The sequence below is a fragment of the Trichoderma harzianum genome (genome assembly GCF_003025095.1).
Source record: "Trichoderma harzianum CBS 226.95 unplaced genomic scaffold M431scaffold_11, whole genome shotgun sequence".
Classification (NCBI taxonomy): Eukaryota; Fungi; Ascomycota; class Sordariomycetes; order Hypocreales; family Hypocreaceae; genus Trichoderma; species Trichoderma harzianum.
In genome coordinates this window covers 308,888-332,630 of record NW_020209259.1, presented here as the reverse complement: position 1 = coordinate 332,630, position 23,743 = coordinate 308,888, and the positions used below count along the sequence as shown (strand labels likewise).

The following is a 23,743-nucleotide window of genomic DNA, read 5'->3' as shown; positions in this document are numbered from 1 at the left end:
AATCAGGCGATTGATTGGTCTGGTGGTCTAGTGGTATGATTCTCGCTTAGGGAAAACCCTACAGCTGATATGCGAGAGGTCCCGGGTTCAATCCCCGGCCAGACCCTTCTTTTTTTCCTTCCTTCTAAAGTTCTCTCTTTTTTCCTTCTCTCTCAGCTTGCCGCGGCGATTGCCTCATTAGGCAGTAGCTATTAAAAGCAGCAGACTCCATCCGTACCTGTCAGTGCTCACTCATCATCCATCCCAATCCACCCGTACAAGGACGAATAAGAAGGCCAGCAGAAAATTCTTTTGGGCTCGGCGGTTTTGCCCTGGTCAATCAGACGAACCAATCGTTCAGCTCTTGCCAGTCACTAGTTGGTCGCGATTGTCTCATCAATGCAGGTTGATTGATTGATGCTACCCAACAAACTAACCTCGTACTATGTATGTAGAGGCTTTCTGTTTTTTTAATTTCAAAAACAATCAACTCCTCACAGTCTCCTTCGGCGGTTGCTCGAAATGCTTCGGCCCCCGGACATGAAATATCCGCGAGCTGCTGCGCGAGGAGGATACGAGTACACATGAGTAGTCCGTCTTCTCACCGGTGCCTCTTCGCCCGCACCCGCGCGAGGCGGAACTCTCCCAACTGCCGCTGCCGAAGACGACGAGCCCTGGCCAACAGCAGCAGCAGCAGCAGCGGCCGCAACAGTAGCGCCAGGGGCAGCGTTACTGTTACTATTGCTCCGGTACGACGTGTGTGATCGCCGCTGGACGTCCTCCAGGACGCGCATCCACGATCGAAAATGGCGGCGGTTTTCTTCCTCCTGGTGAAGCCGTCGTGTAGTCGCCAAGATGCGCTCCGTGAGGTTGCGATACGCGGGCGTTGCCGTAGTGTTGGTGTTTATGTTGGGCGAACCGTTGTTGTTTCGAGACGAATTGCCGTTGCCCTGCTGGCCTCCTCTCTGACGGGTTTCGCCGTGTCTGTGCTGGCCGTGGCGGTGATTATGATGACGGTAATCTTGCCGAGCACGCTATACACATCAAATCTCCTCATCAGTAATCCGAAAACCAAAGATTAGATTTAGGTAATCTTTAATCAAACATGAACCACAAAAAACAAAAACAAAAACAAAAAAACAAAAAAAGCTTACATCTCTCTCCTCAGCCCTACGCTCCCCTCCCACATACCCCCCCTCATCTCCCTCCCTCCATCCAGCCCTACCCCTTCGCAGCGCATCTCGTCTCGCCCAACAAGCCGAGCAATCGCTCAGATACGCATCATCATCGTCGTCGTCTTCATCATCGCTGCTTTCAGAGCTGGAGCAGCTTGACGCACAGCTCGAGCAGCAGCACGTCGAGCCCGAATACTCGGATCCAGACTCCCGCTCCTCCGACACGAGCACGTATCCCGTCCTCATCGGGTCGCGGCGAAGAAGTCGTTGAAATCTAGCGCCGCGGTCGTAGTTTCTGCCGCTGCTCGCCATTTTATGAACGGTGACTCTTTTTCCAACGATGCAAAGTTAATAGTCTTCAAAAATCAAGAAATAGGGGGCTGAAGAGTCTCTAGAGGCACGATTCAAGAGCTACATCCGCATCTTCGAATCTACAACTCCCATCTCAGGGGCTTCAGCCTCTAAATACTCATCAGTAAAAGCACAGAAGAAGAAATATCCGATTACGACGGCTACAAATGTTTGCGTTGCACCTCCTTCATCCCTCGGCAACATACACAACAACATGTAATACCTGTGATACGCCTCCCTACTCACTTCAAGTCAGGCATCCATCCGCAGTCACACTCGCTAGGAAACGCTGCTGCTGTTTTCCATCCGTCTCTCATTAACTAATATCGTACTCATTATATAATGTAACATAACATCTTCCCCCCCTTAATCATGAACAATGGCAATCCCATATGATACAGAGCCTGCCTGCAGCTGATGACGACTTGCTACCGTCCTCCCCTCCCCCTTCGCCCCTTATCCTGATACCCAATTACACAAGGCTGTCCCACAAACCTGTCGCAAAACGCCATGCTTCATCAATGTTTCCGCTTTCTCTCCTTCATTCGGCAGACGTCATTCGTGTTCCGGCAGCTTTACAGAAAGCCCTTGGTCATACTAGGAGCTCTGTTTAGGCTGCTGTTTCTTTGGGGAACATCAATGAGTGTCGAATCCTCACCTTCACTACCGGTCCTCCAGGTGACGCCTCGGCCTCGGACACTTCCCACGGGTGCTGAGCCCTTCTCCATACGAAGGCCCTTCCACCCCTCTAGCTCTCGCTCCAGGCGGTGACACTTCTCCTTCTCTTCGCGCAATTCACGCTCGGCACGACGAGCCGAGAGCTGGTTCGTCGACTCTGACGCTTGCAGCTCATCGATTGTCTTGAGAAGCTTGTCGACCCTGTCGCGCATGCGGTTCACGTCATCAGTAAGCTGGAGGTTTTGCTTATCCTTACGCTCAATCTGCGTCTGTAGATCCTTGACGGTACGATCCACGTTTCGAACAGAGCGCTGAGATTTGTTCTTTTCTTCTTCATGGCTGTCCAATTGCGATTCAAGCTGGTGCGTAGTTAGTATATACATACCGTAAATCTAGTAAGAAAGGAGCAGCCTACCTCTTGGATGCGCTTGTGCAAAAATTTAATGTCCTGGCTGCCACTCGAATAGCCCTTAGTTTCAAGGTCTATCAGTTTCAGTTGTGCTTCGCTCAAACTCTTCTCTAGAGACGTCTTCTGTTTCTGTAAGCCCGCAGCATTCTCACGCTCAGCTGCCACATCCTTCTGAATCTCAATGGCCAGTGCCTCAGCGCGTCGCATCTTCTCCACGGCGGCGAGAGCAATGTCCTCTTGTCGGGCGAGACTGGTCTTCAAGTTGAGGATTTCCTTGTCCATGCCCGCAGCGTCACGGAGTGATGGACTTCCACCCTTGACAAGCTCATCGTAACCTGCCTTGGCTTCTTCGAGACGAGCTTCGACGCCCTTCTTCTCCCTGATAAGGAGGTCGCGCTCCGTGGTGATTTCGTCCACGCTAGATCGAAGAGTTCTCACTTGAGACAGCAGGGAAACAATCTTGCTTTGAGCCTCGTTATGCGCGGTGACTGCCTCATCACGCGACGAGGCCACGTCGACCAATGTAGATTCCAATCGGGCCTTTTCCTTGGACCATGTTGAGCTGTTTAGCACCTCATCATCCCACTTAGATCTAAGCTCATCAAGTTCTTCCCGAAGCCTGGTAATCTCCGCTTGCTTGAACAGCTTCTCTTCCCGAGCAAGGTCGAGCTCCTTGGCCAGGGTAGCAAATTCGGTTTGATACTTCTTGCGAGTTTGCTCCATGCTCGACTCCTTGTCTTCAATCTCCATGGCCCTTTGATTGCGGTAATCTTCCAACTCGTGTTGAAGACGCCTTCTGGCTTGCGTTGCGGCGTCCAAGTCGGTTGACAGGTCCTCCACCCGGCCCTCAAGGCGATGGTTTTGGCCTTGCAGATCCTCAATCAGAGCATCCATCCTCTGCCTCTCAGACATGACTTCAGTGTACGTTTCTTCTGCCTCCTTGGCCTGCGACTTGGCAAACTGCTCAGCTCTCGTCGCTTTCAAAACTGCGATTTCGGCCTGCTCAAGCTTGCTAAAGTACTCATCCGCTCGGCCCCTGTACATCTCTAGGCTGGAGGATACGTCGGCAAGCCTGGATGTCTCTGCATCGAGTCTAATCTGGAGATCGGTGAATTCTTGCAATAACTGGCTTCGGCTTTGAGCCTCCTGCTCGCGTGCGGCAGTCATCTCCTGAAGGTCAGACTTTGAATCTCGGAGTTCGACTTCCAGCTTCGCCCGATCGTGGCGCATCTTGTCGAAATGAGCCTTCACTTCAGTGAGTTCGGCAAGAGCATCTTTGTGGCTATGCAAAAGGGATTTGCGTGCTTCTTCCTGGCTATTAAAGATATCCAAAAGCTCCTCATGAGAGCGTGTTTGGATGTCTCGCAGAGAGAGCTCACCAGTTCGCATACTCTTCTCCAAAGCAGCCACTTTCTTAGTCGAATCGTCCAGCATGTCGTGAAGGCGATTGTTGGCCTTTTCAAGCTTCTGTACTCGGAGGATTGATGCCTCGTCTTCGTATGCATCATCAGATGATGAGTTCCGGTCGAGTTGGCTCTGGAGTTTTCGGTTCTGCATCTGAGCAAGCTGTAGCTGACTCTGGAGGTCCTCGATTTCTGCTTTTAATTCGAAGCCATTCCTGATATCAGATGCGCCAAAGCCTCTGTCAGACTGAGAATGATCCTGAGAATTGGGGTCATGGAAGCGCCGGCCGGCGCCCACGCCATTGGAATTAGAATGCAGGCCTGCTTTGCCAGACTTCTTCACCCCAGGTGACCCTTGGAAAGGCGCCTCATTTGGATGCAACTCTCCAAGTCCTGGTCGGGTCGGGCTCTCATTTCTCAATGCCCTCATCTCGTTCAGCTGGCTTTCCGCGTTCGTCCTGGCTACGGTTTGGACTCGCAGTTTCTGCTGTAGTTCCTCAACCATACGAACAAGGTCAAAGTTCTTGAGCAAAGCCTTCTCGCTACTGGAATTCGTCTGGGGGACTTGGACCTCGGGGTCAACCATTTTGAGTGCCTTGAGCATCTGAGCTCTCATATCTTCCAGCTCCTTATCTCGTGAGTCTATGGATGCCTGCAGTGTGCGTACCGTAGACTGTGTTTGGTTTCGCAATTGTCGCTCCGACTCAACCAGTCGATTCGCTTCTGCCAGTTGGACGGTAAAGTTGGAAGAGGCCTTCTCCGCATTCCTACTAGCTTTTGCCTCCCTCGCAACCTCGTGATTAAGATCTTCTAGGTTGAGGTGAAGTTTCTCTAGCTTCTTCTCCAAAGTTGCAACGTTGAGCTGAGCATCGCCTAACTGTTTGTTCAGTTTTGCGTTTTGGTCTTCCAGCTTGGTCTTTTCTCCACGAAGGGACAGAAGCTGGCTCCGAGAGGCCTCTGTTGCGCGAGAGCTGGATCTAGCAATTTCGAGGCCTTTTTGCTGCAGCTTATTGAGTAAAGTTTTGTTGTCGTTTTCTGACGCTGCAAGCCGGCTCTTTATTGTGTTGAGCTCACGTTCCATCCTCTCCTTTGCCTGATCATTTTTCAACCCAAATTCTCCAGATGTGAGGATGAGCTTGTTTAGCTCCTCAACTTGGCGATTCAGTTTGTTGCATTCCTCTTCAAACCATTGAAGACGCTCTTGAGCAGCTTCGAGATCTTTTCGAAGGCTGGCTTCCCTTTCGCGTGCCGCCTTCGAAGCCTGGCGTTCACCAGCCATCTCGGCCTGTAAGCGAGCCTCTTCCGCTTCTGTTTTGGCTACGCGAAGCTTTCGAATCTCGTCTCTGGCCTCGTCCCGCTCTTTTTCGACCAAGGTTCGCGCCTCCATGGTCCGCCTCAAGGTATCTTGCTGGACATACATTTCCTTCTCGATGATGATCTTTGCGTCATTCAGGCGATCAAACTCATCTTTGAGCGCCTGGTACTTGTGCTCTCCGAGCAGTAAGACATCATCTCGAGACTGCCGCTCTCTGCTGAGTTCCATTTGCGTCCCATAGAGCTCGTCCTGGAGATCTTTGATCTGAGACTCAAGAACTTTGCGGTTCTTCTCAGCCTGTGCGTCCTCAGACAGCCGAGCTTCAAGCAAAACTTTGGCATCCTGAGCCTCGCGTTCTAGCTGTACTTGCTTGGATTTCAGTGCTACCAATTCAGCTTGAACATCGCGGAATCTGGCAGCATTCTTCTCCATATCCTCTGTAAGAGCCCTCTTTTGCTCTTCGAGGCTTCGGCGCTCGGCTTCTGACTGCCGTTTATCATCGCGCAGCAATGCCAGCTCGCTTTCCTTGGATCGGACAAGATCTTCGTAGTCTGTCGATGTCTTCGAAAGCTCCGCAAGTTGCTCGTGCACCTCTTGGTTCTCTCGAGCCAGGCGAACCTCTCGCACTTTGGCTGCGTCGAGATCTTTCTGCGCAGTGAATAGCTTGACTTCGAGATCTTGGTCCAGCTTGAGCAATTTATCTTCCAAATCCTTGGCTTTTCGATCTTTGAGAGCCAATTGACTTTGAAGCATCTTGATCTCACCTTCCATGGCGGTCTCTTTGTCGGTATGCTCAGATTGTCTTCGAGATAGATCATTGATGGCTGCCTCGAGTTCCGCTGCTTTGGCTGACAAGCGTGTCTTTTCCTCCTCGAGCCTAGAGATGAGGGAAGCCGCCTGTTCAAGCTGCGCACGATATTTCTCAACTTCTTGCTCTGCTCGGTTCTTTGCCTCCATCAGGTTGTCCAGCTGGTCTTCTAGTCTTTCTTGATCTTCGAGTGCGCCTGCTAGCTTCTCTTCCAATTCATCCTCACGATCTTGAAGTCGCATGAAAATCTCTTCCTTGTCCAAAGCAAGGGCGCGTTCGCCCTCCAAAGTTTTCTGGATGCGAGCAATCTCGGCTTGACAATTCCTCCTTTCGTCTTCTAGTTTCTGGCGGCTTTCCAGCTCAAGACGCATCTTCTCACTTAGGTCTTTAATCATGGCATCTCGTTTCTTCACTTCAGCTGCAGTTCTAGTGGCGCCGAGGAGAGGTCTCATCTTTACAATGAGCTGCCACCATGGATTTCCGACGAGATCGAGATATACCTGGAAGTTCCTTTGGATAATTCGAGTGGCTTCGGTACGGAACAGCCGTTTATGGGCTGCGCGGCGGCGAATGTATCCCCTGGCTACCGATTGGAATCGAGCCATGATCTGAGTAATGAGAGCATCACGCTGCTCTTCCAATTCTGCTAGAAGGCCGGCTCGGAAGAAGACCTTTGTGAGACCAACACGGTACATAGCCTTGTCAAGACCGAGCCTCTCAAGCATAAGAGAGGCCACAACTTGGCCATCCGGATGACCCTTTGGTATATCAGGACAAAGCACTTCGTATCGCTGGCGGAATTCGGTAAAGGGCAATCGATTGGGGAAGCCGGTTCGTGCAATTCGAATACCTTCCAACACACCATTACATCTGAGCTGGTCCAAAACCAGTAGTTTGTCAAACAGCTTCGGTCGCTTTTTGTAGTTGGGCAGGATACAGCGAACAAAGTGAGGGTGTGTAGACTGAAGCTGAGACATCAAGTTGTGAAGTTGTTCTTTGTGCCTCTGGGCCACGGTTCGGAATAGGCCCTTCTTGACACGGCTCCTCCGTCCACCGTGATCATCGTCGGAATCAGCACAGTCTACAAAAAGATTTGCAATATGCTGATCAGTCGAAGCTGCCAACAAGCGCGTGATGTTGTTGTTTAGAGGATCTTTGTTCTTTTCCAGCCAGTCCTCGGTGGAGTACTCGACCTCAGCTGCATAGTGAGTGAGGATGAAGCCCTGGCCCAGCCGAGAGGGACGGTATTTTGTAGACTTTTTGTCCCATAAGTGGTTGAGCTTCTCCGTGAAAGACTTATCGGTGGCTTTGGGCATGACGCAGTCTTCGTCCAGGCAAGAGAAAATTCCTATTGGATTTGGCAGCTCAATCAAATCGATAGTTGGTTGTAAATCCCGACCAAAATCAATGAATTGCCACTCGATTTGCTCGCGGGCATACTCCTCTTGTTCAAGGACAAACATGTGGTGGTTGAAGAATTGCTGGAGCTTTTCGTTGGAATAATTGATAAGCAGTTGCTCAAAGCTGTTCTTTTCAAAGATTTCGAACCCAGCAATATCAAGAACACCGATGAATCTAGAGTCTTCTAGACCCATGCCAGTGCGGTCGAGTTGGCGATTGATTCGAGCTACAAGGTCACTAAATCCTCGCTCATATATACCCTTCGCGAGAGCGTCCAAGCTAAGTCGAACCTGCTCGGGAGTCTGAACTTTCTCAACCCATTCGCGTCCAGCCTTCACCTTGGGGTGTAACAGGCCTTGGAGGAACGGGTCGAGGGGCACGCCCAGGAGCTTGCAAACCTTGGCAGCTTGCAATTTGGCGTCCGAAGCCAGTCTAGCCTGGTCTGCACTCCGGCTCTCCTTGATAACGTCAATATTCCCCAGGTGCAGTACCGCGGCAATGGTGCGAAGAATTGACAGTTGATCTTGACTGGAGAAGCCAATAACTTCAAAGGCTTCCAGAAGCGCACTCCATTCCTCTTGGTCAGACACTCCGGCCACGCTATCGTGTCCGTTGCGAGTGTAGGCGAAATCACCGATATCCAGTCCATCCAAAAGCAAATCCCTTCTAAGTTTGGGATCTGCTCCTTTCAGAATTTGATAAAAAATGTGATAATTTCTCTCCTGCGCATTCACCCTTACGACTCTGGACTTCTCGAGTAGATACCAGTCGATAAATGCTCCAGTAATAGCGCCATCTCGACTGAACTCGATTCGAATAAACTTGCCAAATCGCGACGAGTTGTTGTTCCTCACTGTTTGGGCATTGCCAAACGCTTCTAGAATAGGGTTGGCGCGAAGAATTTGTTCCGAGAGGTTTGTGTGCTGGGATTGATTCTTGATCGGAGACTCGGATTGTGCAACCGCCGCCAAATACTGAATAACTTTTTTGGTGTTTTCTGTCTTTCCCGCACCAGATTCACCAGTGACTAGAATACTCTGATTGTGACCTTCTTCGACCAGATTACGGAACGCCTCATCAGCCATGGCAAAGATGTGAGGCTTCGTATCGTCTCGACTTCGACCTTTATACATGTTGATATAATCGTTGGAGTAAATCGGCAAAGGGCAGTATGGATTGACGGTAACCAGAAAGAGGCCTGAATAAGTGTAGATCAGGTCCGATTGGTACCGCGTGTGCAGGTTGTGAACGACCGACGCCTCATTCAAATGGGTCAACTCGGCCATATCGTTTGCCTTGTCGAATTTGGCGGGGTTCACTTTATCAACGCTCTCGGCATCAACTTCGCGTTGCTTTATACCTTCATTAGCATAATTTGCCCATGTCCATGCTAGGGAGATAACTTACAGCTCCACTGTCGGTTTGTACCAAGATTTTGTTATCCTCTAATTCCTCAATGACCCAACCTTTCACGAAAGCTTCTTGAGGGTCCTTAAGCCAGACATATCGCTTGCCAGAAAAGTCGTTCTCGCCCTCAATGCTTTTGACAGCATCCTGGTCTCGTCTCAAATCTTCCTCTTCCTTGATGAAGGAGGGGGCAAAGGTGTTTGTGTTCGAGCTCGTCCCAGCCCTTGAGTCGGTTCGATGGTGTCTTGCCACTATGCCAGCCGGGGCAATGGCTGTACCAAAAGAGCTATTGTTACCAAAAGAGCTATTGGTTCGAGGTCGTGCAACCGAGGCTGTGGAGGCCATGGAGGCCGTAGAAGCTGTAGATGGCGGTGTCGACACGCTGGGAGAACTCGTGGGCGAGGCGAAGAGAACTGACTTTGGCCTAGAGGAGGGCATTGCTTGTGAGGGAGAGGCGTTTCTCGCAAACGGATTGCTCCGCCGCGGCCCCGAGCCATTAGGTGTGAAAGACATTGTTGATTATCGACTGAGGTTTTGAGGCCAACTCATACCGATATGCTACAATGCAGTGGTTGATGTTGGCCCGTAACGTAACTTTCGGTCGCGCTGAATAGGAGGCAGCCAAATAGAAACTTAGAGAGAGAACGATGTGTTGCTGAAAGTTGAATAGAAAAGAAAAGAAATAGTACAAGAAAGATGCACAGGCACTTCCGCCAGAATTAAAGCATCACGTATAGAAACACAAATCAACAATGCGGTGCGGTGACAACTGGGGGGAGCTCCGTGAATGTATACATCCATGCAGCTTACAGCACCCTGGTTGCTGGGGCGAGACCCCGCGAAAGTAAACAGATGCGCTTCACGTGACTCAAGCAATCGCGATAACAACCATTATCAGGGCACTAGTCCCAGGAAAGAATAGCACCGCTTCGACCACAGCTAGCTGATCTCTTTTGCCCAAACGAAATTACCTTTTCATCCCACATGGCAATCATCGCGTCAATCCTCCCTCATTCACACTCTGCAAAAAGGTAGCTGGTCTGATGCGCCAGGCTTCTTTCATCCGTGTAGCAACTCAGGAATAATTCAGCGCCGTGCTCTCTTTCTTCCGTCCTGGATAGGCGTCTCCGCTTCCGCCGTCGCTCGGTTCATCCTGCCTTGATGAATTGTTTGCTGCCTCGACCTCGACCTCGATATCGATTTCCCAAATAACCCCAGTCAAGGGCCTTTACAAGCTATCAGCACCACCCCCGCATGCGCTTGCAACCAGCTTCAACAATTCATCCCCGTTAGCAACCTCGCTTTGCTACTCGTTGAGCTTGTCCCACGGGTTGTTCCCTCGGACTCGACGATGGCTCAATCAGGTTATGGGTACGACCCATTACATGGCTACCATCCACAGGCTCCATATGGGCATCAGCCGTATCCCCCATACCCGGCTTCGATTCACAGTTATCCAAACGGCGCGGTGCAAAACATTGTACAAAGCGAACCGGCCTCCAGAGATCCGTATAATCCGCACAATGTGATTCCCGGATTAGGCCTGAATTTTTCGCAAAATGCGGCACAGTGGCCAGCTCCCTGGGCAGGCCAGCAACATTCGTTCGGGCAGGCGCCCCCTGCTACTGGAGGAAATGGCCCTTCACAACAAAATGATATGAGCGAGGAAGGAGAGGTCAGCGAAGGTGAAGTCGAGGACGCCTATGAGCCAAGAGACGCTGAGGTTGTCGCCGACGTATCAAATCAACACGGAAATGGGGGCTACTACTCAGCTGAGTACGGCATTGCGCATGTCAGAAGAGTCGCTGTTGACCCGTCAGCCGCTTTTTCTGCTGGTATGTTATCGCATACTTCGGATTAACAAACGGTTCTCTCAAGATTGCTAATCAAGCGTTAGGTCGAGATCGATCAGGTTCATATTCCCCGTACCTATCCCCCCAAGAAATCGACCATCAAGCGATGACTGATTCTCCTCATGGTGAGCATAACCAGCATTAAATATTGCAAGATCGATTCAGCGACTAATATTCAACATCAGAATCACATTCGAACAATATTGCCCCTGCAAAACCATCACAGCTGTCTCCCAAAACAAACGGACCGAACCATACCGCAGCCAACCCATCACCTGTCAAGAGCGTTGCTACGGCACGGAAACAGGCTCAGGATGCCATCTTGCGGCTTTGGCCATTAAACGTACGATATCAAAATTACGTTGATGAGGGAATCGACGAGTCGTTATTAGGTGGCCTCTTTGACGAGCTGGGATTCGATATGGCTCTGCCAGATAACATCACGACTACCGATCCTAGCCAGGAAAAAAAGGCAAAGACAGAAACAAAAGATGAGACTCTATCCACCGGTAGCAACCAACGACATCCCGGTGCTGAAGGGAAGCCTGCCAGCGCACCGGTGAAAGACAAGTCAGAGGAGCGCAAGGATCGCATTGCGCGACTCCTAGCTGCGAAAAGCTCAAAGCCAAGCACCTCTTCAACCTCGGCTTCAATTCCTGCCCGTGCACCCGTCATAGTACCAGCTTCAACGCCCTCTTCGCATACGCCAGTTGCAAGACCCCAAGGCTCAGCAAAGACACAGTCTGAGAAATCAAAGCTTTTATATCAGAAGATGGAGGCTCTGCGGAAAGCTCGTGAGCTTGAGGCGCGAGGACAAAAGCGACCTCATCAAGACGTTCTCTCTCGCCAAACCCACCAAGCAAAGGACAATGTCACGACCACCGCTTCCTTCGATACGTCCACCAGTGGCATTCGATCTGCCTCGCGGGAACATACGCCGGGCCAAAGCGAAAGCCCCAATGGACCGTTTTCCCTCCCCATTCCTGGACTTTTTCTGTCCTCTACGCCACAGCCCTCGCACTTTGCACAAATATCGAATTTGGAACGCCCAGCTTCTACGAGTGTGGTGGATTCTAACCCGAGGCCATTCAAACGTCCTTTCGGCCAGACCAGAAGATCTCGTCCATTCCTCATTGATGTCAGCGACGATGAAGATGATACTGAAATGGATCTTGATTCTCCTGAGCAGAAGGTGGTGTCGCTAGCTACGAGGCCAAATCCAAACCTGAAGACTTCTATTTCTATGCGCAGCATCCCATCAGTTACAGACAACGCAGCTGCAGCACAGCAATATTCGAGCCCACTGGCAACACCGCCTGGCAGCGGCAATGACAATCATGCAAGAAATAACCTGGACAGCATGACCAAGAAGATTGAGGACATGAAAAGAAGAATCGCAGAGGCTGAGGCTCGTAAGAAGGCAAAGCAGTCGCAACCAGATTCACCGGCTCTACCAACATTGAATGGTGATTCTCTCAATAGCAGTTTTGAGACAGCCATTGCCAACAAGGATACGATTTTACCTGTATCACTATCTATTGAACCTGGAGAAATTTCTCATTCAACGCCCTCAGTATCGGGCCCATCCCCCAGAGTGCCGCATCAGTTATTAGATTCGAGTCCCCTGAGTGTAAACGAACGACGACGTAGTCGATCGCGGGCGGCAAGCGAGCGTCTTCCCGCCATCGAAGCTCGCCGTCGAGAGCAACAACTCAAGCTGCAACTGTTGCAGGCTCAAGTTGCAAACATTCAACGCGAAATTCAACAAAGCCTAGAAGAAGAAGAGAAATTAAAGGAGGATGTTGGCATTGAGTCAGACAGTGAGCAAACGCAAGAGCGGCAAGGTAAGCCATAATATGCATGCTACAATACGACCTTGATTTTGCTCTCAATACTAATCTTCTTCTCAGATGAAGCTCAGACTCCTTCTAAACCACCAAGTCCTTCTTCTCCGTTAACAGACATAATGGACATTGCGAGCACATCTCCTCAAAGCAATAATGCTTCTCAACATGGCCGAGAGGCTTTCGTACATCAAACCGAGGAATCACGGGAAGAGCAACAGCCCGGTATGCCCTTGATGGCGCAGGCTGAGCAAAGTCTACCGACCGATTCCCAAGCCGCTAATGCTATAACTGCAGTCGCTGAGAACGACAATCAAGAGGCTATCCAGAGCGCCCTGTCGACACACGACAGCAACACTACAACAGTAGTAGATGAAGCGCAAGACGTGGCCATGTCGGAAAGTGGCGATTCCGACAATGCAGACTCTGAAGACGGATCTGACGACTACGAGCCTCCAGATGTTGAAGTATCTAGCTCCTCAAAGAATCTTTCACGAGCGTCAACCCCATTTAGTCCCGCACCGGCTGATCTAGTTTCAATCCCCGAAACGAGCCCCAGTGGCTTCCAAGATCCAGATCATACGACAGATGCTATTGCCACGCAACAGATATCGACAGTTGAACAGGATACGGCTTCTGAAAGTGGAAGAGAAGTAGACGTTGCCCTGCACGCGAACGACCGACCATTATATCTAATTGCTAATCAGGTTGACCAAGTAAGTGAGGCACTGGCGGCTCCGGCCTCAGCTCCAGCCTCTGATACCCTCCAGACCACTTTTGTACCGTATGAATCGCCCCTTCGATACTTTCGCGCATATCGCTTCCATCCAGAGTATTCCCAATCCGTCGCTGGCGGTCTTCGCTCTTTAACATACAGCAATAAAATAGACGTGAAGCAGGAGATGTGCCCTGATGAGCTGGCAAATAGCAATTGTCCGAGGGGCAAAGAGTGCCAGTTTCAACATTTCGAGAGCATGCAAGCTCCGGGTATGTATATCTCGAGGCTCTTTTGAGCTGATGTATAGAGAACGCTGACATAAAAAAACAATGATCAGATGACCAAATCCTCCTCCAGCTCGGCGCTCACGGCGACTTTGAGGAGCAGAAGAAACACGAGTACATCAACGGGTTACGTCATCTCTTGACAGACTTTCGCAACCGCAAAGTCAAGGATTTCCAAACCATCAGCCAGGGCATTATTGACTACCGAGCCCAATTCCTCGGAGACAGGAGCAAGATTCTCCCACTGGGCGGCGTTACGATTTGACGTGACCTTGTCATGAAGCCTATCCCATTTTCACCCTTCCCCCTATAACCACCCCGATGCGTAACTCTAACCTAACCTTTCTTCACACTTATCTTGCGTAAGAGATTTAAGCCATTCTATCCATTTCACAACATTAGCTGGCGTCGGAATCGGAGTTGCATCCAATGCCTCAGCCCATGGGAAACCAACCAATGGGTTTGATGTTTTGCGTCTTTACCTGACATGGATATCTGTCTGCTGCATTCAGCCAGTGCATGTTATTTAGAACAGACATGTCTTTGATCGTGTCGATATACCCCTTCTACTACTTTTTTTTTCCTTTTTGGTCAATTAGCCCCTTGTATGAGGCAGCTCCTCATTACTTAGAAAGATTCGAGCCCTGGAGCGTGGCACGAATGAGAAAGAGTTGGGACATGAATGGTTTATAATATTGATGAGTCTCCATTTTACGATTGGTCACGGCGCTGCTATTGAGCAGGTCATCAATCAGTAGTATTTGAATTGAAATGCGTATTTGTTTTCATGGATCTTTTGTGCCTATTCCGCCTTGTGAAGTTTAAGAATGAAGAAGATTGCTTTGGTATTTATTACTACAGGTATATATTTTCAAGTGACACGGCTATAGACAGAAGTGGAATTCAATCCTCAATCAAGAAGTACGCCCAGACGATCGACACCAACCCAAACCAAGTGCGAAATCATTGGAAACGAATAGGTATATCAAAAAGACGCCATTTAAATGATGTTCCAGCGAACTTGTGGAAACTCGCGCTTATTCATCTCGCACGCCATCGACGACATCGCCATTGTTCGCAGGGCCACTTCCTCTACGGACGCCCACGCCTTTGAGCTTCTCGACGGGCTGGCCTTCATCGGTCTTCTTTGGGGAGTCTTTGTCTGAAACGATCTGCACGTGCTGCTCTCGCGCGCGATGACGAAGGTTCTTGGCTTCTTCGCCTGACGAGGAGGCGATGATGGAGGTGTCGCTTTCGCTGCCCCTGTGTGGATGGGCGAGCAATGCGGACCCGGAGAGGCTCTCGTGGCGGACCATGTGATACCTGTCGTACTCCTCCTCGGTGTGTTCTGCGTCAGTGAAGCTGTTTAAGGCGTCAAAGACGTGCTGGAAGACTTGGCTGTCCACGTCGCGCGCCCACAAGAAGTCGAGATGTTCGTAGTGCGGGATCTCCGTGGCGACGGTCTGGCGCGGGAGTTCCTTGAGCATGGACTTGATGTCGACGAGGGAGTCGCTGCCTCCGTAGACGAGGACGACGGGGGTCTTGATGTTGCGGGTGGGATACTTTGCGACCTTGGAGTATTTGCTCGACGAGGCCAGGCTCATGGGCTGGTAGACGTCGTCGTCGTACATCTGGAAGCACTTGTTGCGGATGATCTGGAACCAGTGGACGACGCTCTTTGTGCTTGTGAAGGAGTACAGGTGAGGGTAAGCGGCGAGTTTCTGGCTCGTGGAGATGTTCTTGGCGCGCCATCCGAAGAGGAACGACAAGCCCATGTCGATGAGACGGCAGAACAAAGGCGGGTATAGAAGAGTCTCCCACATGGTGGCGGAGCTGAGAATGGACCGTCTGCCGAACATGAGGTAGAGAACCGATGGTGAGGCCTTGACCAGGGAGTCGACGACGCCATTTGATAGCCCGGCTGGTGCCATGGCAGGGGCGAGAGCGATAAAGACGTTGACTTGCTGGTTTAACTTGGGATGGATGGCCAGGGCTGCGAATGCTTGAGCAGTTCCTTGCGAAAAGCCAATGTACGAAAGGCTTTCCTGTCCGGTCGTTTCGAGGATGTACTCGATGCTGTTTGGAATATCGTGGAAAGCAAATTCATCAATGGAAAAGTCCCAGAATTCGACCGAGGTGGGCGAGCTGTGAATGGATTTCTTGGAGTATTTGTTGCCACGGTTGTTTCCAAACTTGATGGGTCATTGTCATTAGCAAAGACTATGGCCGTCACAAAACAGACAGGGCATGAATACCGGCTTACCCAGACGTCAAAGCCTCGTTCTACAAGCTCAAAAGGCAAGCATCTCTGCTCATCCGTCAGGCAGACCCAGACTTCGGAATTCATCAGCAAGCCGTGGTGCAGGTAAGCAACGCGCTTCTTGGCGCTGTTCCGGCCGCAGTTGACTCTCTGGCCCTCTTCTCCTCTTCGCCACTGCAGACGGTGCAAACCCAGCAGGTACCCATCTTTTGTCTGAACTATGTGTTCTTCTGCTTCGTACCCCCACAGCTGGCACATCTCAACGAAATCGGACGCATCGCGCACGGAGGTGGAAATAGCTGAGAGAAGTGTCAGTCAACAACGTGTAAAGGAGGAAAGGCACACGCTGAGAGTTTCGTCGGACATAAAGGGAACCAACATTTCTTCTTGCTCTCCGCTTTCTTCTGCGCCGGGGAGGAAAATACGTTGAATAATCGTCGCGAAGCTCGGTAGAAGAAGGTGACCAGGAACGAGGCTAGATATAAAGGGGTAAGCAAGTTGTCGCTGCTGATGGAAGGCTCGTTGGTACTAACGCAATGCCAGTGTCAGAACTCGAATAATTGCTTCGAGGCCGACGAGGAAGAAGGAAACGACAATTGAAATGTATTCGGTGCTATACACAGCCATGGTAAGTAAACGGCGGTACCCTTGAGCATAGACACGAACAAGGCCGTGGGATAGAGACGGTACATACGCATGAAGCCTACCGATAAATGGGAGAGGCATTGTGAGGAGAGAACGGGGCCTCGCTTGGTTTCAGTTCTGCTATGAGGACCGTTCCATTATCGCCTCGTGCTGGCAAGGCAACGTGTATCCAAAGAAAGAGGAAAAATAATAGGGAAGCGAAATTTGAAATCTGGGAGAAAGTTGCGGCAGGATCTAATAAATCTAGGGGATCGCCGCCAAAGTGATGTCACATGTAAATCTCCCAAAGGGTCAGGTGGGCCCTTTTTGATGGCTTACCCTGGAGAAAAGCTGGGGGAAGAAATCGGTCAAGGATTGGGCCAACCAGAAGGCTGTACGAAGTTCGGAAATGGGGATGGTTGGCTCGTTTGTTTGGGTGTAACGTGGAAGAGTGAGTTGGCAAGTTGGCTAGTGTTGCTTTAGAACCGGATAAAGGAATTGTGGCGGATGATGCTTGTGACGCTTGAGTTGCTTATAGTTCAATGTGGAAGTATGGGGCAATTTATTCGGCAGTTGATATGAGATGCCCACCCTGTAACTTTCTTCACTTTCAAGATAAACATGGATACCACTGCTTATAACGCATGATAAATAAGACTTTTTACCAAGCCATAAAGTCATTGTAAAATGGAAGGGAGAAGTAAAGTCTGGGGATTAGCCATCAATATTGCTGCTCGTCTTAGTCCGTTAGAATCACGGGCATCTCAAACTCGCCTGTGGGGGGCGCCAAAGTCAATCAAATGCTAGCTGCAGCCCACACACAGCCCACCAATCAAACTCCAACCCCACGGACAGCCTTTTGAAGCTTCATCGAACGACTTTTTTAAGAAAAAGCAGCCTCGCCCAAAGATCCACAAGACAAAGCCCTCAACGCCGAATAATCCGCATCTATACATTGCGCGCATATCCCCAACATGCCGAACTCGTGCCAGGAACTCCGTATGTCCCTGTCCCTCCCCCCGCCGGCCAGCCTCAAGCCATGCCAAAGCACAAACCCGCTGATAAATCCACAGGCGATGCCCTCGCGCAATGCCTCCAGGAATCCGACTGCGTCATGATCTACCGCAACAAGGCCTCCGACTGCCTCCGCGAGCCCCTGTCGTCGACCCTCCCGACCAAGTGCCAGCAGCTCAAGAAGGGCTACGGCGAGTGCAAGCGTGGCCTGGTCGACATGCGGAAGCGCTTCCGAGGGAACATGCCCGTGACGTATCGCTCGGTGGAGGCTTCGGAGCAGGGCAAGGGATACCAGCTGTACGCGGGCAGGTCTGCGTTTGGAGGCGGCGTCAAGGAGACGGACGGCAATGAGCCGATTGAGCAGGACTGGAGGGAGGCTGAGAATGAGAAGTACCGGCTGGAGCAGCAGAGGCTGGCACAGAGCGGGAAATAAAGAGACGGACGAGGTTTATATGAAGAGTGGAATGAGGGAAGACAGGGAAAGGAGAAACAGGAGGGTATAAAAAGATGAGAGCGAATTATGGTGCATGGTATGGCGTTTTTGGCGTTGAATTTGGGAGCAAACTCATCTCTGATGCTTGCAATATGGGGATTGGTCACTTGGGTGGTCACAATGATAGAGAGAAGGGGGGGCGGCAAATCTCTATGTCTTCTATAGAGCCTGTGCGTGTATGCTATATGATCCTCGAACATGATGGAAGGCCTTGATGATGGCTTGTACAATGAAATGAACGGTGTATATTAGTATGGAACTTCAAACTCTTGAACACCAGGCCGTGACATATGTATCTGTATCTACCCCTCCTTGTCCCATCTCAACCGCAAACCTCAAGTCATTTATTCAATCAATTGGATACCTCCTTGCAAACCAACTGCCGCAATCCACGCAATGCCTCCTGTCGGATCGGCGATTGGGGAAACGCCGTCTCACGTGTCGTTCGTTGCCGGTATCCGTGATTCCAGCGGCTAGCCCAATCACTAAGACGCAGCTAAAAAAGGAGGAAATGAATGTGATGAAAGCAGAAAGGGAGAGAATGAGTCTATAGTATCGTACCGCTCTGCAGTTTTTCTTTACGAATTGACATAGCATCATCAGTTAATCAATCTATCTATTTACTAGAGATAATCTCCGATACTGTAATCCATGTAGTATTGTATGGGTAGCCGTCCATAGCACGCGCCGTTACATGTGCAGCCACTAACATCGCCTGGAACCCGCTGCAAGCTCCTAGGAATGGATCTAAGCGCCTTGGCATTCAGCTGCTGTCGTCATCCCAATAAACCCACCCATGAAAACAATTCGCAGATTGCGGTAGAACAGCACGAGACACAGTTTGTCTGGAGAAGTATGTAAAAGCCGACCCTTGCAGGACAAAGTACCTGCTAAACTATCTTTAATGAAGGTTACGCGTACTGTACTAGCAGATAAGAAAAACTTACAGGCTGTGCTGAGGAGAAAGAATATAGCTGGGCTCCTCTCAATAGTCTCATCCGTTTAAAATTAGTATTTTCCCTTGCCCTGCTTTGCCTCTATCTTTTTCTCCAAGTCACGACCCTTTTACGAACCTTTCTCCAATTTCAAAACTCCTCAATTTGAATCCAACTGGATGGCTTCGATCTCCCGGTGATCTAGTCCTTTTTTGTTCTTCTACTTGTTTACACTGGACCAAAAACAGCCATCACCACCTCCATCATCATCGTCAACAACACCAAAAAAACGTCACCGGCCAACAGGCACCTCTCGCCACCCATGGCCCACCAAACCCATCGTCGACTCTTCATAGCAGCCGCCGTCTTCTTCCTCATCACCAGCTCCTACCTCTGCGCCACGCGCCTCTACAACGCATCCTTCATCCGCGGCGCCAAGGACGACGAGACAAAGCCGTCGTCTCCCTCCCCGCCAAAGCCCGTCCACGTCCACCTCACCGACGCCGACCTGTCCATGACATACGGCTCGTTCCGCCGCCCCAACATGGACGGCCTTACGCTCATGGCGAGCCTGCCCGACGAGCTCGTGCCGACGTTTGAGAACAAGCGCCGGCTGGTCATTGTCGGCGACATCCACGGCATGGACGCCGTGCTGGAGACGCTGCTGAAGAAAGTCGACTTCGATGCCAGCAGGGACCACCTTATTGCTACGGGCGACATGATCAACAAGGGCCCGGATTCTCCTGGAGTCGTCTCGCGCCTGATGCGCCTCAACGCCAGCGCCGTGCGCGGCAACCACGAGGACCGCATCCTGCTCTCGCTGGCCGAGGCCGAGTCCCAGACGGGCGTCAGCAAGGACCTCTCGTCCGCCGACGCCGAAGCTCACCGGGGGGAGTCCGAGTTCCTGGCCACGGGCCGCAAGCTGAGCAGGGAGCAGGTCCAGTGGCTGGCCAAGCTCCCCGTCATCCTCTCCGTCGAGCCGCTGCGCATGTTCATCGCCCACGCCGGCCTCGTTCCCGGAGTGCGGCCGGAGCTGCAGGACCCTTGGGCCGTAATGAACATGCGCACCCTCATCTACCCCCGCGAAGATATGCGCAAGAACGAGCTGAAGAAGACGAAGCGCGACTCAGCCAACAACAGCACCTCGGACGAAGCAGCACCCCAATCCCCTCCCCCCACCGATCTACCATCCGAATCTGAAAAAGAAGAAGAGGAAGAAGGCGAGACACTCGAGTCGATTGCCCAAAAGGACGCCTACACCGACCGCGAAGTCGCCATCCCCGTCGAGGGCCGCGACGGCGAGAAGTGGGCCAACGCATGGAACCGCTTCCAGAAGCGCCTCAAGAAGTCGCACCGCTACACCGTCGTCTACGGGCACGACGCCAAGAGGGGGTTCCGCCAGGAGCGCTACACGTTTGGCCTCGACTCGAATTGTGTCCGGGGCGGTGCCCTGACGGCGCTCGTGGTCGAGGGCAAGGAGGGCGGCAAGGGCGGGTTTACGCATACGGTGATGCAGGTGAACTGCAAGTGATACGGGGTCTTGATTTTCACTGTTTTGGAGAGAATATATATGGACTTGTTTTTGAGCTTTATAGTTGGATTTTTGTTTTGAGAAGAGATATAATGACTTTTGACGGATAGAAAAGGATGGTTAGAGGGCTGGCTGTAAGATACCTGTGGGCATATATACCACATACCGTTTTTTGTTTTAACTGTTAAGCATACCGCCTTGCAGAAGTGATATAGCACAATATAACATGAATTCGAACGATACAATTTACCATATTACAATAAACGCTTAATTGGTATTACATTCTTTTTCTTTTTTTGGTATTTAAAAAAAAAAATCCATTTCGGACATAGATACATAACCACGGGCCGCTAGCCACATTTTCGGACCCTCTGCATTTTTGTTTTCAACAAACCAAAATAACATTTCATCGCAAAATTATCGCACACACACGCCCCTTACCGCTTCACACTTCCAACAGCTTAAGCAGACAGCTTCTGCTTAAGGATGTCCTTGAGGGTGACGGCGTCGGCAGCGAACTTGCTGATACCCTCACGCAGCTTCTCGACGGCCATCTGGTCCTCGTTGAAGTCGAATCGGAAGGTGGCCTCGTCGTTGATGTAGGTCTTCTTCTCAATGTCCAGAGCGGCGGCAGCGGCGCCGTCGAGCTTCTTGGGGACAGCCTCGTTGGAGTTGAGGAGGTCCTCGAGCAGGTTGGGCTGAGAAATGACGTGTTAGTTATGAAAAACTCCAGACAAGGGGAATTGTCTCATCAAGGGGGCGGGCTCTTACAGAGATGGTCAGGTAGTCGCAGCCAGCGAGCTCAGTGATCTCGCCAGTGTTTCGGAATGAGGCACCCATGACAATGGTCTTGTAGCCAAACTTCTTGTAGTAGTTGAAGATGGCCTTGACGGAGGCGACACCAGGGTCCTGCTCCTTGGCGTACTCCTTCTTGGTGCTGGCCTTGAACCAATCAAGGATACGGCCGACGAAGGGGGAGATGAGGAAAGCACCGGCCTCAGCAGCGCCGATGGCCTGGGGGAGAGAGAACATGAGGGTCAGGTTGCAGTTGATGCCGTGGTCGCGCTGCAGGATCTCAGCGGCCTTGATACCCTCCCAGGTGGAGGCAATCTTGATGAGGACGCGCTCCTTGGGGATACCGAGGTCCTTGTAGAGCTATAATTGGGTGACAATGCGGTTAGCTCCTGTCTGGTCATACAGTCTGAAGACAAAAATCTCCTCCGATGAAAGCTTACCTCGATGATGTGCAGGGCCTTGTCGACAGAGGCCTTGGTGTCGAAGGAGAATCGGGCATCAACCTCGGTGGAGACCTTGCCGGGGACAATGGCGAGAATCTCCTTGCCGAACTCGACCAGCAGGCGGTCGAGAGCAGTGTCGACCTGGTGGTCGAGGTCACCGCCCTTGCCCTTGGCGTAGTCGATGGCGACATCTATCAGCTTGGCGTACTCGGGCTTCTTGGAGGCGGCCAGGATGAGAGAGGGGTTGGTGGTGGCATCCTGAGGCTTGTACTTGGCAATGGCTGTGAAAACGCGTCTCCAGGTCAGCTTGTGTTGCGCTCGAACTCAAGTCGGGAGAGAGGGGATAAGATAGCACTGCTGCTGCTGTTGATTCCAGCCAAAAAGCAGCTGTGAATTCTCAATGAGAAATGGAGAAAATTAGAGAGGAACTAACCGGCAAAGTCACCTGTGAGGAGCAGTTGGTTAGCTGATGCGTCATCATACGTTTGGGGGGCGGATGGTGCGGGAATTTACCAGTGTCAGAAACGACAACCTGTTCGTCGCCAAAAGAAAATCAATTGTCAGCACGCAATCCGATGGTAGCAACCAGAAGCCATTGACCATCGCCGAGCCTTGTCGGTCAATGAAGCTGCGTTGCTGAGCTCCAAGGCCAGCAAAGAAACCGGGCGTTTGAAGCTCGCAAAGCAATTTCGCCCCTCGTTTGGAGGGGTACAAGTTGTTTGGCTTTGGCGGGGTAGCAAAGTCCAGGTTCGGGGAGGAGGGAACGTACGGTGCCAGAGGCCTTAAGCTGGTCAAGAGAGCTGCTCATTGTGTCTGTGTGAGGAGGAATGGTGAATGATTTTCGAAGAGGAAAAACAGGAAGAAGGAGTTTTGGTTGTGGAGAGAAGTATGGAGAGATTGGGAGCAGGAGAGAGTTTGGCGGATGAGATGATATATAGTCTGGGCTACTATACACCGTGTTAGTGCCTTAGCCCAGCAACAAGCATCTCCGTCTGTCTTGCTAACTAACAGCTCAACAACTGTTTCGCCCCCCTTGCCCGGAGCGGGGGCCATTAAGTCATTGTGGCTCCCCCCACCGTCCGCCCTTTGCACCTTGAGGCCTTAACTAACCTCTCTTACTCTTCCTTAGCCGCAAAGTTCCCAAAGTTCCCAGCAGCATTGCCGGGCCCCAGTTGTTTCTGCCCTTTGCCTTTGTCACCATCACATAACCTGAGGTAATCAAAATCCAATCCCGGCCGGCCGCTGTTTTGCCGGGGTCCAGGCATATCGGTGGCCTCGCCTCAAAAAACGTGGCCAGCGTGGGCGACAGTCACCCGTTTCTCTCTTCCCACGGCCCTATTCGCCTCTTCGGCTCCACCGAACCCCCGGCGGGAACTTTGGGAACCTTTTCGCTGGGCGCCATTTGGCAGTTCAAGCACACTGTTTGTGTTGTTTGTTTCCCGGGCTCACCAGCATGGTCCAGTTTCTAGTAGGTAGTGATACGGGGAGCTCGCGGGCCGCACCATCCACGGTCGCAAGGTTTGCTCCGTCCTGTAAGGCTATGCGAGGCCCTGTAGCCTATCTCTCCCGGATCAGCATCCGGCCTCGCCCGGCCACGCTCGGTTTTTTTTTTTGTTAATAATGTGTATGTAAGAGCCAGCTGACCAACAGGGCGTTTGCCAAGTTCTTGTTCCGCCCCATTTCCATGGCCTTCGAACTGAGAGTTTGGCCTTGATTTCTTAAGGAACATTGACGCGGAAATAGTCAAAACGCACATCACGGGTTGCGATTTCGGCATATTCCGATGGTTTCGGATCCGTCGCACGGGATGATGATCATCACCTCCTAGTAGGTTCTTTACCTAGTATACTGCGTCACTTACACGCGCGCGTATATACACACACCTCTAATGCTCGTGGACGGACAATTTCCTCATTCGTCTTTCCCGCGGCAACAATTCAATTTTAACCTCCATCTCCTCTACAGAGATTAATAATGGGAATACAGTTTCTCGCTTCATGCCGTGTAAACTATGAAAAATGAC

General features: G+C 51.2%; 7 protein-coding genes and 1 non-coding gene across 8 annotated transcripts; 5 read left to right on the top strand and 3 right to left on the bottom strand.

Moving 5' to 3' along the window:
• The first annotated feature begins 16 nt into the window (after positions 1–16).
• Positions 17–106, top strand: M431DRAFT_t149. The gene has a single exon. It is a non-coding gene; the product is annotated as a tRNA-Pro (tRNA).
• A 67-nt stretch (positions 107–173) lies between these two features.
• Positions 174–1,466, bottom strand: M431DRAFT_533072 (hypothetical protein; the record flags this gene model as incomplete). The annotated part of the gene is made up of 2 exons (XM_024920882.1): positions 174–963; positions 1,171–1,466. 2 exons carry the CDS (start codon positions 1,464–1,466, stop codon positions 474–476), a joined length of 786 nt encoding a protein of 261 aa, XP_024771297.1. The 3' UTR covers positions 174–473.
• An 8,811-nt stretch (positions 1,467–10,277) lies between these two features.
• Positions 10,278–13,890, top strand: M431DRAFT_497896 (hypothetical protein; the record flags this gene model as incomplete). Its single annotated transcript, XM_024917644.1, has 5 exons — positions 10,278–10,761; positions 10,824–10,904; positions 10,965–12,623; positions 12,690–13,610; positions 13,679–13,890. The coding sequence occupies 5 exons, from the start codon at positions 10,278–10,280 to the stop codon at positions 13,888–13,890; spliced, it is 3,357 nt and encodes a 1,118-aa protein (XP_024771296.1).
• M431DRAFT_223654 (hypothetical protein) lies at positions 13,673–14,415 on the top strand. The gene has a single exon (XM_024913581.1). The coding sequence runs from the start codon at positions 14,145–14,147 to the stop codon at positions 14,316–14,318; it is 174 nt and encodes a 57-aa protein (XP_024771295.1). The 5' UTR covers positions 13,673–14,144; the 3' UTR covers positions 14,319–14,415.
• Positions 14,416–14,662: 247 nt separating this feature from the next.
• On the bottom strand, positions 14,663–16,611 carry M431DRAFT_92423 (hypothetical protein; the record flags this gene model as incomplete). The annotated part of the gene is made up of 5 exons (XM_024924356.1): positions 14,663–15,817; positions 15,889–16,184; positions 16,265–16,360; positions 16,419–16,498; positions 16,580–16,611. 5 exons carry the CDS (start codon positions 16,609–16,611, stop codon positions 14,663–14,665), a joined length of 1,659 nt encoding a protein of 552 aa, XP_024771294.1.
• A 744-nt stretch (positions 16,612–17,355) lies between these two features.
• Positions 17,356–18,276, top strand: M431DRAFT_510776 (hypothetical protein). Its single transcript, XM_024919536.1, has 2 exons — positions 17,356–17,508; positions 17,583–18,276. Exons 1-2 carry the CDS (start codon positions 17,484–17,486, stop codon positions 17,954–17,956), a joined length of 399 nt encoding a protein of 132 aa, XP_024771293.1. The 5' UTR covers positions 17,356–17,483; the 3' UTR covers positions 17,957–18,276.
• A 997-nt stretch (positions 18,277–19,273) lies between these two features.
• Positions 19,274–20,482, top strand: M431DRAFT_92757 (hypothetical protein; the record flags this gene model as incomplete). Its single annotated transcript, XM_024924398.1, has 1 exon — positions 19,274–20,482. The coding sequence occupies one exon, from the start codon at positions 19,274–19,276 to the stop codon at positions 20,480–20,482; it is 1,209 nt and encodes a 402-aa protein (XP_024771292.1).
• A 461-nt stretch (positions 20,483–20,943) lies between these two features.
• Positions 20,944–22,528, bottom strand: M431DRAFT_497892 (hypothetical protein; the record flags this gene model as incomplete). The annotated part of the gene is made up of 5 exons (XM_024917643.1): positions 20,944–21,180; positions 21,254–21,637; positions 21,718–22,001; positions 22,204–22,252; positions 22,490–22,528. 5 exons carry the CDS (start codon positions 22,526–22,528, stop codon positions 20,944–20,946), a joined length of 993 nt encoding a protein of 330 aa, XP_024771291.1.
• Positions 22,529–23,743: the final 1,215 nt, after the last annotated feature.